Source organism: Pezoporus occidentalis, unplaced genomic scaffold, assembly GCF_034315485.1.
Source record: "Pezoporus occidentalis ecotype Australia unplaced genomic scaffold, CSIRO_AGI_Poc_V1 ctg39, whole genome shotgun sequence".
Classification (NCBI taxonomy): domain Eukaryota; kingdom Metazoa; phylum Chordata; class Aves; order Psittaciformes; family Psittacidae; genus Pezoporus; species Pezoporus occidentalis.
In genome coordinates, this window is record NW_026915713.1 from 44,010 (window position 1) to 57,124 (window position 13,115).

At 40.9% G+C, this 13,115-nt stretch overlaps 1 protein-coding gene across 6 annotated transcripts in view; it reads right to left on the reverse strand.

Moving 5' to 3' along the window:
- Nucleotides 1–13,115, reverse strand: part of LAMA2 (laminin subunit alpha 2) — a 370,092-nt gene that overhangs the window by 29,723 nt on the left and 327,254 nt on the right. For all 6 annotated transcript variants that reach the window (XM_062632338.1, XM_062632337.1, XM_062632336.1 and 3 more), the window contains 4 exons: nt 8,643–8,767; nt 7,082–7,244; nt 2,057–2,201; nt 670–808 (listed from right to left, as the gene is read on the reverse strand). In XM_062632338.1, the coding sequence (XP_062488322.1) occupies nt 670–808; nt 2,057–2,201; nt 7,082–7,244; nt 8,643–8,767 (572 nt within the window). The remainder of the gene's footprint in view (nt 1–669; nt 809–2,056; nt 2,202–7,081; nt 7,245–8,642; nt 8,768–13,115) is intronic.

A 13,115-nucleotide genomic window follows, 5' to 3' on the forward strand; every position in this document is an offset into this window, starting at 1 on the left:
AGAGGTCAGCTATTAACCTAATAAATTAACAAGTATGTCCATTCTTTTAGTTGCCTGTGGACTAATCAGAACAGTTCCTTGTGCACTGACCAATTCAAGGCTGTCATTATGCCATGTAGCTAAAGCTGGCATAGATTAACGGGCTTCTTTCTGTGTTGCTCATCTGTTCATTGTAGCACAGAATTCTCTTGTTCTTTTCACTGCAAAGCTGCTGATTATTCATTGAAACCTTAAGTAAGATTTTTGGTCTATTTAAAGCCATGTACTATAGTCACTAAATTCAAGTAGCTGCATCCCATTTTTTAAGTTTATTAAAGATTGTTAAAGTTTAGAATTAATTTTATCAATTAATAATTAATACAATTACAATTAATTTAATATTATATATTATGCAACATTTTAAAAATAAACACTAGGAATACAGCATCAGAAAAATGGGCTGCACCGTTACTGCTATTCCCATTGTGTTTGTGTAATGTGAACTGTGTGAAATACATTGAAGTACACAACATACAAAAACAAAGCATTGGTCTGCTGTGGCAATATATCGGGTAAACCAGGAACTCACCATTCACTTACTGTAAGTGGACTTTACAAGTAAATACAGAGAATAAGATTACACTGCATGAACATCCCCTTACCAACAGTAATTGGTTTGAACCACATTACCTAAGATTTCTCAGGGTTGGCAATCCCCCAAAATAGATTTTCTCATGCCCTTTCAAGTTGAGCCCAAAGTGGCTGCCTGTAGAAGTTGTTGCTATGGTCTCTTCTTCATTGGTGTCTATGTCTACAATTGATATGTTGGCTGGAAAACATTTGAGATTAGTTTCAAAATATCAGACATGAACAATGATGTCTTAAGAAAACAACAGAGAAATACTCGGAGGGTTAGCAGATGAGGGGAGAAGCAAAGAGGGTTGTGTTTTGCAGTTAAAACACTGGATTTCCAAATTGTCAGTTACGGGCAGGGGAAGAGACCTGCACTTTCCTCTGTTTCCGTAACAACCCAAAAAGCTATTCTGTATGCTTTATTTTTATCTGTTCTCTAAACCTCTTTCAATTTGGTATATTCTTTATGTCAATGTAATTTGGAGCTAACACTCTGGGATAAAGTCAAGACAGAAAAGATAATTTTACATTTAATTTGTGATTTCAGTCCAAAGGTTGTCACTTGAGCAGGATTTTTTAGTGCAAAAGTTTGTTAAGCATTGTCATTATGTGCCTTAGAGACTGGTGATCAGTCACTCTAAAACATTTTCAGACACAAAGCAGTCAGTTGCTGTCATGTCTAATCTCAGCCTGGAGTCAGTGATGAACTACATGAAACCATCCTATCTAAATCCTTGTTTCATGTATATTTTTAACGTATGGATTAATACAGAATACAAAGTTAAATGAGAGAGACAAAACACAGTGAAAAATGCTGAGCTGCCCTCAAGGAAAAAAGGGATACTCTACCATAGGGATGCAAAGAAAGGGTCTTTTTTTTTTTTTTTTTTTTTTTTTAATTCAGTCAGTTAAATGCAAGAGATTTCTGATAAACTGCACCACCCCCTCCCCGCCCCAAGAAATGAAATGAACCTTTCTTCTAACAAAAAAAAAAATAAAATAAAAAGACTAGCCTGATTTCTGGTTTAGAGATGGAATAGAGTGAGTCTGGAGATGAAAGACCTGTCAATCAAACCAGATTTCAAAGGGGAAGACTGGCTAAAAGAGGTAATGTATAATCTTTGGAGAGGAAGGAGCAGTGGGAGTATGGGAGGAAGAGCATTCTCTACTAGAAGCTCTCCCCACAAGTCAGTGTCTTGTAGCAGCAACTGACTAATAATTGCCTTAAAAGACAGAAGGGATGTACAAAATTGGAAACCAAACTACCTTTTTCAAGAGTGACAGAGAACTGAATGAGGGATAGACTTTACTGTACCTTGCTGTAAGCAGATTAATTTTCCTTTAACTTCTGTGCTTGTATCTCTTTTTATAAACACAGGATCTGTTTGAATGGCATTTATAAATTACAATTATGTGACATTGCATTGACACCACAGGAACTCACCTTGCTTTTGAATTCTTGACAGGGTGAAAGATTTCCATTTGCCATCATTATGATTTTGGTTGCTGGTAACAGACGCTGTACCTGAACCCAGATCATAGCTGACTTTTATATGTCCACCACTGAGTTCTACACTCATGAAATCCTTCTGTTAATGAAAAGGATTAGACACACAATTATGATTCTTGTTAATTTTGATAAGATGTATATGACATTAAATAAACACTTTTTTTTCCTGGGTAACAATAGAAAACTTTTTTCAAGCTTTTTAAAAAAATCTACTTATGCATTTACTGCCCAGGACTGTAATGTACAGAAGTCTGCTGTCAAGCAGTTCTTTTTTCCCCTTTACTCCTCCTTTGGATTGCTAACTTAGAATTCTGCTAACAACAACTTAGCTGGAGTTTTGATGGCATGTCTGTACTTTTATTTTCTTAGATTGAAGACAGAAATGCACATTATGATTACCTGAAACTAATACTAACCTTTAAGAACATGTCTATACTACAACTAGTGCATTTACTACAAGCCTCAGCCAGATTTAAACTTGCAAGGCAGAAACAAGAATAGTAAAAATGGTAAAATGGGCTTGTTTTACCAGAGTTTACAGAGAATAATCTTTACTGGTGGAACAACAGAGAGCTATGAACTGTTGTTCTCATCAACCGCTGACGCCACCATCATGGTAGTAACTGGAGGTGGCTGACGAGCCATGGTATAAGCTGCAGTATCTACAGAAAAAGGGCAGACAGGATACAAAAAAAGCAAAACAAGTAGACAGGGAACTGGATAGCATGAAAGGCATTAGGTAGGTAATGGTGGAACTATGACCCAGGACATGAATGCATCAGAGAAATTTCAAGTTTAATTATGATTTTGCTCATGGCCGTTTCCATCTGTGCTCAGATCTAGGAAGAATGAAAATATTTTACCATGTGCTGAATACTTATGTAAAACTGTGATACGATGTATATGAACAAAAATTCATGTTAAGAGGAAAAAAGTGAAATGAAACTCAGTGTTCTGAATGTTTATGCATGTCTGTCCATGCATCACTGGAAAGAGCATCCTCTAAGTTTTTATACAGTGGGGCAATATCTCATGAGATCAAGAGTTATTAGTGACCAGTTGCCTTCCAGCTCCCAGTGTTTTCAAGAAATTCCAGTAAATAATTTCTTCTAGAAAATGACATAAATTAATAATAATTATACAAAATCATTAAAATAAGTACATTAATTATACTCTCAATAGTCAATTATAAAAGTTAATTAGAAAAACTATGTAAGTACTTCATTATCAAAATAAAACGTTATCTTTTACTATAGTCAGTCAGGAGGAGCATCCTTCTCCTTGATAATTTCATCAGTTCTCATAATTTTTCCCAAAATATAGGAATCTGAAATAAGACTGATTTGCACAAATACAGTTTTTGTAAAAATCAGAATTAGAGATGTGTGCACATCTACAGGGGTATGATATAATAGGCATCACAGAAACATGGTGGGATGGCTCCTATGATTGGAGTGTTGGAATGGAAGGTTACAGGCTCTTTAGGAAAGACAGGCCTGGCAGGCGGGGAGGGGGAGTAGCAATTTATGTTAGGGATAGGCTGGAGAGTATGGAACTCTGGGGACAGGTGAGCAGTCAACAGAGAGTTTGTGGGTCAGGGTTTAAGGGAGAACAGCTATGGGAGACATTACTGTGGGGATCTGTTACAGACTGCCTGATCAAGAGGGACCTGCAGATGAAGCACTCCATAGACAGATAGGAAAAGCCTCACGCTCACAGGCCCTTGTTCTCATGGGTGACTTCAACCACCCTGACATCTGTTGGAAGGACGGTACGGCCCGGCACAAGCAATCCAGGAGGTTCCTCGGTTGTGTGGAAGACAACTTCCTTCTGCAAGTAATAGAGGAGCCGACAAGGAGAGGTGCCATGCTTGACCTTGTGCTCACCAGCAGGGAAGGGCTCGTTGGAAATGCGATGCTCCAAGGCAGCCTTGGATGCAGCGATCATGAGATGGTCGAATTTGAGATCCTCAGAACAGTGAGAAGAGCGTGCAGCAAGCTCACTGCCCTGGACTTCAAAAGGGTAGACTTTGGCCTCTTCAGGAACCCACTTCAGAAGGTTCCATGGGATACAGCCCTAGAGGGCAGGGGGGCTCAAGACTCTTTGTTGATATTCAAGGATTACCTGCTGCAAGCTCAGGAGTGTTGCATCCCAACCAGAAGGAAGTGCAGCAGGAGGGCCAGGACACCTCCTTGAATGGATAAGGAGCTCCTGAGGAAAATTCAATTGAATAAAGAGGCTTATAATAAGTGGAAGAAAGGACAGGTGGCATGGGAAGAGTACAGGGATGTTGTCTGGGAAGCTAGGGACCAGGTTAGGAAAGCTAAGGCTCAGTTAGAATTAAACTTAGCTAGAGGTACTAAAGATAACAGGAAGGGATTCTACAGGTACATAGCAAATAAAAAACAGACTAGGGAGAATGTAGGCCCCCTCAGGAAGCTCTCGGGAGCCCTGGCTACACAGGATTTGGAGAAGGCTGAGGTTCTCAATGACTTCTTTGCCTCGGTCTTCACTGGCAAAGGCTCTGACTGCACCACCCAAGTCTTGGAAGGCAGATGCAGGGACTGTGAGAATGAAGACCTTGCACCCACTGTAGGAGAGGAACTGGTTCGAGACCATCTTAAAAATCTGAACGTGCACAAGTCCATGGGACCTGATGAAATCCATCCGCGGGTCCTGAAGGAGCTGGTAAATGAAGTTGCGAAGCCGCTGGCCATCATATTTGTGAAATCATGGCAGTCAGGTGAAGTTCCCAATGACTGGAAAAAGGGAAATATAACCCCCATTTTCAAGAAGGGGAAAATGGATGACCCGGGGAATTACAGACCAGTCAGTCTCGCCTCTGTGCCTGGCAAAATCTTGGAGCAGATTCTCCTGGAAGGCATGCTAAGGCACATGAAAATCAACAAGGTGCTTGGTGACAGCCAGCATGGCTTCACTAAGGGGAAATCCTGCCTGACCAATTTGGTGGCCTTCTATGATGGGGTTACTGAACTGATGGACATGGGTAGAGCAGTTGATGTCATCTACCTGGACTTGTGCAAAGCATTCGACACTGTCCCACACGACATCCTTGTCTCTAAATTGGAGAGACATCAATTTGATGGATGCACCACTCGGGAGATAAAGAACTGGCTGGATGGCCGCACACAAAGAGTTGTGGTCAATGGCTCAATGTCCGGCTGGAGACCAGTAACGAGTGGTGTCCCTCAGGGATTGGTGTTGGGGCCAGTCTTGTTCAACATCTTTGTTGGTGACATGGACAGTGGGATTGAGTGTGCCCTCAGCAAGTTTGCCCATGACACCAAGCTGTGTGGTTCAGTTGATACGCTGGAGGGAAGGAATGCCATCCAGAGGGACCTTGACACACTTGTGAGGTGGGCTGATGCCAACCTCATGAAGTTTAACCATGCCAAGTGCAAGGTCCTACACCTGGGTCGGAGCAATCCCAGGCACAGCTACAGGTTGGGCAGAGAAGAGATTCAGAGCAGCCCTGCAGAGAAGGACTTGGGGGTGCTGGTTGATGATGAAATGAACATGAGCTGGCAGTGTGCGCTTGCAGCCCAGAAAGCCAACTGTATCCTGGACTGCATCAAAAGGAGCGTGACCAGCAGGTCGAAGGAGGTGATCCTGCCCCTCTACTCTGCTCTTGTGAGACCTCAGCTGGAGTATTGTGTGCAGTTCTGGTGTCCTCAACATAAAAAGGACATGGAACTGTTGGAACAAGTCCAGAGAAGGGCCACGAGGATAATCAGGGGACTGGAGCACCTCCTGTATGAAGACAGGCTGAGGAAGTTGGGGCTGTTCAGCCTGGAGAAGGGAAGGCTGCGTGGAGACCTCATAGCAGCCTTCCAGTATCTGAAGGGGGCCTATAGGGATGCTGGAGAGGGACTCTTCATTAGGGACTGTAGCGACAGGACAAGGGGTAATGGGTTAAAACTTAAACAGGGGAAGTTTAGGTTGGATATAAGAAGGAAATTCTTTCCTGTTAGGGTGGTGAGGCACTGGAATGGGTTGCCCAGGGAGGTTGTGAATGCTCCATCCCTGGCAGTGTTCAAGACCAGGTTGGACGAGGCCTTGGGTGATATGATTTAGCATGAGATGTCCCTGCCCACGGCAGGGGGGTTGGAACTTGATGATCTTAAGGTCCTTTCCAACCCTAATAATTGTATGATTCTATGAAAATACTGAGTGCTTGGTAAGTCTTCAAGACATCAGTGAGAAATGCTGTACATAATTTCTGGCCCATATCAAACGCCTAATGAAAGGGATCTGTTCCCAGTCAGGCGTGCAAATCAATATGGATCAGGAATGCTGAAGCTGAGTTATTCTTGATTCATGTGAGGATCTGGACAGACGTCTTTAAAAATAACTCCTTGTTATCTACACACATTTGATAGTGTACATGAATAAAAACCTTGAACAGCTTTATAACCAATGTTTCTATTCTCAATTTTAGCTATAAAAGGGGACATTTGTAGACCTTATGAAAACATCATCACCATCACATCCTGTTTGTTTCACCATTCAGTTCCCTTTTAATGCCCTTTACATTAACCACAAACCTTTTCTTTATATCAGTAGGATTTCTAAGACTTGTTTCTTCCCATATTTGTTCTGTCCTCACACCATGATATTTTAACTTATGAACATACAACCCCAACTCACAATGTTTGCATGGGTAAACATTTTGGATGAATGAAAATTAATAATTTCAGAAAAGATGGAGTTCCTGTCAGTCTAACATAGTGCTCCCTATTCAGTAAACACTAGGTGGTCGACTTCCACACTATAACATTTGTCTTCACTTGGACAGCAGAGAAGCATCATACCAGGTAACATTATACTAGGATAGTGTTACATTGAATTACTGTTTGTCTTTATAATACATTTAATTCAGCCACTGCAAAGATGTCATGAAACCTGTAAGGAGTGTGAAAGTTAGCTGGCTGTTCTTACCAAGTCATCAGTAGCAAGATACATCAGCAGGGAATTTGATGAGAAGGTCCTGAATTTGAACATGACTGTAGAAATATTGGGGTTCCAGCGGATTGGGCGGCTCACCATGGCATAGCTGTCACCATCGAACTGGACTGTCCCTTCGCCGTCTGCCACCTGTGGGCTGAAAAGGGGCAATTCCAACCATTTTCCCTTACCATATGAAGTTAAAAGAAAAAGAAGCGGGGGGCTAGGGGAGTGAAAGAATACCTCTCTGTAATCGTAAGGTAAGCTTACCAGCTGTCCAACAGAAAAGGACATCTGGGAGGGAGATAGAAGAGGACTATGTTGTATATATTTCATGGTTTGTAATGACTCATTTTGCAATCCTCAGTGTAAAATAGCATTATGTACTCTTTCTTCTTGTAATAAGTATTGGCTTTTTAATTGTTAGTTATTTTATAACTTCTGCAGCACCCCAGACTGAAAACCCTGGAAAATGCAAGTCTATCTACCGACAAATTACAAATATTACAAGAGCAGAAGCATCACTGCTTCTACAGTTTTTGGCATTGCTGTCATTATAAAACAAAAAAGATCAGTTTGTTTGATACGATTTTTATGGTAGACTCTTTGTCCATTTTTGCCACACAGATCAGATAGCTGAAAGACGGCAATCTTCTGATTTAATCACAAACATAACTGAATTTGAACAGAGGGCCTACAGGTGTAATATTGGCCAGGAACATGTTTTCCATTTATCTTCATGCAACATGTGAGGATCTTGAATGTAGCTCTCTCACCTTCCATATCTACATTTAACAGTGAAGTTTTTCAATTAAATTTTGCAGGATAACAGGACTCTGGTACTGGAACAATTGGATGATGTAAGAGGAGATTTTGATACGGTTTTCTACAAATCTCAAATCTAGATGTCTTTGTTTGTTTGTTTTGTTTTTCTCTTTTTTTTTGTTTAAATCTCTCTCTCATGTATCCCCCACTCCAAGCAAGCAGATCTACACTATCACTGAGAAATGAGAAAATCACATGTAGGCAGAGATGGGCATAAAGGTCTAGGCATTTCCATTAGGACTTGACTGGAACTGAAGTGCATACATCTATCCACTATCACTCTCCTTAAATTTCCACCTAAGTGTTAAGGGCCTACAGTTGTAGTCACGGAAATCCTCAGGTATTTCCAAAATTGTTCCAACTCACAACTGGAATTTCCATCACTTTCAAAGGGCTAAGCCTTAGCAGGCTGTCAAACTAGGCTGGTAGTTTGAAAAGTTGCCTACTCTTAATTCCCATGACTAGGTCTAGAATTATTTTACCTAATGCAGAGTGAGCTCTATACCATATACTGATACTGTGAAATTCACTAAAAACCAGGAGCATCTAACAGAACAGTTCTGCTTTCATGTAGTGGGTCACTGTGAAAGCTATAAACAAGGATGTGAGAGAGCCACTACCTGTCTTCTTTACGTGAAAATTTACAGGACTATGCTGTAGTATCAGGTAGTGCCTCTGTAGAAGAGCCCTTGGCTTTTGAAGCTTTTGAAACAGTCAGTGCTTTACTTACCTGACAGCACATCCTTTGCAGTCACCTTCAATATCTCTGAAATTCCACAGTCCTATGGGCTTGCTGTCTAGAAAGGTTTCACCCATGCAGCCTGTGAAGGTGGTGACTCTTACAGCATCTGACTTCTGTAACAGAAAACACAGACCTCTTAGCATTCAATCTGAAGGATCTACTGTGTCTGAAAGTATAACTGGTATGAAAATCACAAATACTAAAAGATGCTTATTATTTTAAATATCAAGAGTAATATTTAATCTGAAAAGCCCTTCTACATGGGAATTATGAGCAAAAGTGTGAGCTAAACTTTCTCTCAGTTAAAACAGAAAACCCATTTATATTTGGACTCTGGGAAAGGCCTAGGCACAATGACTCCTGGTGAACAAAGAGGTGCCCTGGCTTCCACGTCATTATCAGCTTTCATGGCTATAGAGAGAGCTGTCCACTCTCACTTGTTCAAGGTGTATCTGGGTTTTAATTTAAGACTTCATAGGAAGGACTATGAGGATTCCTGCCCACAGTACAATATAAGCAAAGTATTTCTACTGCACTTAATGCTTAAAAACCTGGAAATTGAGCAGATAACTGAGGCTAAAAGACCAAATTTGAACTTAACTGGCTACCCCTGGAAAGTTCATGCTGAACTTTGGATGCAGAAGAAAGTGCAGATGGCAAAACAATTAAAATTCATATCACATCAAAACTCATTAAGCTAGGGTCATGCACATGGGGGTAGTGTTCATTAGATCATAACATGGTACCATCATCAAGGTAGTAATATTTGACAGTACACAGAGTACTCATCTCAAAATTACCCTTCTAAAAATACCTAGTTTCATTTAAATTTCACTTCATCAATATAAGCTGATTAAAAATCTATACACTTAGCTATCTGCGATAGACAAACACCTGCTGTTTTCCATACAGCAACTGCAAACATTAAGATCTTGCAAGAGAATATGGAGAAGTGCAACTTGAAAATATTCAAGGAAAAGTATGACTCAAAAGACTTAATGCACCAGTGATACTTCCCAGGGTAACTGGGAAGGTTTTAATTAGCAACAAGTATGAACTTAATGTCACTTCTGAGAAATTCATGACATCTAAGTACCATAGTCTTCTACTCAAGTTAGATGAAAGATGTTTTTAAAAACTGAAAATGAGCCTTATTTTGAATACATGGTAATGATGCATACAAAAAGGGATGTGGCCAAAACCTGAGTGGTACCATCTTTTATTGGAGCAGTAGGCACCAGTTTTGGGGCCTGGTTACTCTGAGTACTTATGATCTCTCTTCACACTTTTGTCTCACTTTTTCTACATTAAACTGTAATACTAAGAGATCTTAACAGTAGAATATTTCTAACACTTAAACACAGAGATGACGTCAAGTAAAACACGCATTTTTATTAGTCTAATGTGACAGCTTTGCTGCAGAAATTAGGACTAGGCACAAGACTACGCTGTGGCACAGAACAGCTCTTGCTGAATTTCTTTAGCATCTTTGATTCTCTGGATTCTTAATGTAAACACAGTAATTTTTTTGAAAGTAGAATTAAGATGAAAGCTCTGGTCTGGGAGGTTTGATGTTCTAGAGCTATACATATAAATGGTATTACTCTTTCAGTGCTTGCCCCAGCTGCCTTCTGATAATACAAAAGTCAAATCTAAAATAAAATTAAAATAAGGTTTGGGTTTAGGCTGGCATCTGAGGTTGAAGGCTCATGACTTTTTTGAGGCATCACCCAAAGACAATAAGCTAAAACCTACCTGACCACACATTTTCTAGGGTCTTAAGTGAGCCAACAAAATTTAAGTGTTATAGAAGTCAGCTTCTCAGGTGCCTTTCTAAATGCAGAACAATAAAATTACTTGTTTAATCATAAACTCTGGCACTTGTGATTGTTACCTGAGCCAGTCTGTGTTCCCAAGCCTGCAGTCTGACTCTGACAGTTAAGCATTTTAGTGAGGTGGGCAGATGCACAGATGCCCAATGGCCTCTATGGACTCATTTTATTTGGCCCTTTGGTTACTGCAGCTGCATAGCACTGCAATCACTGAATAGTCCTGATTCAGCTGAGTGGAATGTTTTTTCCACTATGTGAGTTATTACAGCAAGTAAATAATAGGATATAATGCCAATGCATTTAAATTTGATACTGGTGAAAAAAACAGTAGAAATTAAAATTTACCTATTTAGCAAAAAACCCAAGAATGAAAGAAAGCTGAGAAGTAAATTAGGTGTAGATAAAACACCTCTCCCTGCTTTATTTCCATTCCCTTTGAAAAAGGGGATCAAAGGGACAGGGTGCAGAAAGCCGATGAGGCCATTTTGTTTGTGTGTCACTAATCTCTGTGGTACAGATCAACTTTAAGCAACTGATGATTCATTTGTTTTAGAAATATGTTTTGAAGTTTTTTGTTTAGCACTAACAGAAGAAAGCAAATACCTTTAGTCACCTCTAGATAGAAAGCAGGAAGTAAAGAGTAAACCAGAACCTCTGTTTAAGGCTTTAAGAAAGTAGAAAAGCTGACAGAAAGGCTGTTTTTCCCAATATGTAATCCTCCAAGAAATTATTCAATTCACTTCTTTGCCTATTTCCCACGATATCAAATTATATAGAAGAAAATGCATGGCAGTTATTTACACCCTTGAAGTGCAACAGAAAATCTCAAGATTCATTGCATCTGCATCTTCAGCACCTGAAAATGTTAGTGTCTTTTTATGGATTCATTTCAGATAAAACAAAGAGTAGATCTGAGTTCTGCTAATAGGGAGAACAGCTATGGGGCACATTACTGTGGGGATCTGTTATAGACTGCCTGATCAAGAGGACTCTGTGGATGAAGTGCTCTATAGACAGATACCAACAGCCTCACACTCGCAGTCCCCTGTCCTCATGGCAGACTTCAACCACCCTGGTATCGGTTGGAGGGATAGTACAGTCTGGCACAAGCAATCCAGGAGGTCCCTTGGTTGTGTGGAAGACAACTTCCTTCTGCAAGTAATAGAGGAGCTGACAAGGAGAGGTGCCATGCTTGACCTCATGCTCACCAACAGGGAAGGGCTGATTGGGAATGTGACGCTCCAGGGCAGCCTTGGTTGCAGCGATCATGAGATGGTTGAATTTGAGGTCCTCAGGACAGTGAGAAGAGTGTGCAGCAAGCTCACTGCTCTGGATTTCAGGAGAGCAGACTCTGGCCTCTTCAGGAACCTGCTTCGGAAGGTTCCATGGGATAAAGCCCTAGAGGGCAGGGGAGCTCAAGACTCTTGGTTGACATTCAAGGATCACCTGCTACAGGAGTGTTGCATCCCAACTAGAAGGAAGTGCAGCAGAAGGGCCAGGAGACCTCCTTGGATGGACAAGGAACAAGTCCAGAGGAGGGCCACAGGGATGATCAGGGGACTGGAGCACCTCCTGTATGAAGACAGGCTGAGAAAGTTGGGGCTGTTCAGCCTGGAGAAGAGAAGGCTGCGTGGAGACCTCATAGTAGCCTTCCAGTTTCTGAAGGGGGCCTATAAGGATACCAGAGAGGGACTCTTCACTAGGGACTGTAGTGACAGGACAAGGGATAACGAGTTTATTAAACAGGGGAAGTTTAGATTGGATATAAGAAGGAAGTTCTTTACTGTGAAGGTGGTGAGGCACTGGAATGGGTTGCCCAAAGAAGCTGTGAATGCTCTATCCCTGGCAGTGTTCAAGGCCAGGCTGGACGCATTGCCCAGCATTGGATCAGGCTTCCCAGGGAAGTGGTTGAATGACCATCCCTGGAGGTATTGAATACATGTGTCGATATGGCACTTAGGGATGTGATTTAGTGGTGGCCTTGACAGTGCTAGGTTAATGGCTGGGTATCAATGATCTTTAAGGTCCTTTCCAATGTAAACGATTGTATGATTGTATTGTATGAATATAGACTGACTTGCAGTTTCCTAGCCCCAAATCTCATGAAATTATTTCCTGTTCCTCTGATTGCTTTTCAAAGCCAGATATCTCAGTTAAGTTAGCTGGTAGTTGTGCAAGCCTGCTCAGGATTGCTTTCCTGTGCGTGCAGAAGCTGTGATCAAGTTCTAAAATGAAGTTACCTGACAGCGCTCCAAAACAAATGGATAACTTTGAAGCTAAAGCTGGTATTCAAGACACTGATTTCAAGCAAATGGAATCTACATTTTCTATTCTTGTTGTATCCCCTGATTTTGTCTTTGATTCTCTCAAAATGTGTGCGCATGCTCTTCTATATAAGAATGGAATACGACTTTCCACATATTCCCAAGTCAGAAAGCTGAACTTTTTAAAAACTAGGAAGTTGGACCATAAAATTAAATTAGGAATTAGTTGTTTGGGCTACATGCTGCATCAATACAGTCAGCCACCAGGCTTGTGATTAGAAGTTAACAGCATGGACAGAGAAACTTCAGGTCTGTGCACCTACCTATCTAGGCAAATCCCAATAGTGTTTGAAGAGTGCACACAC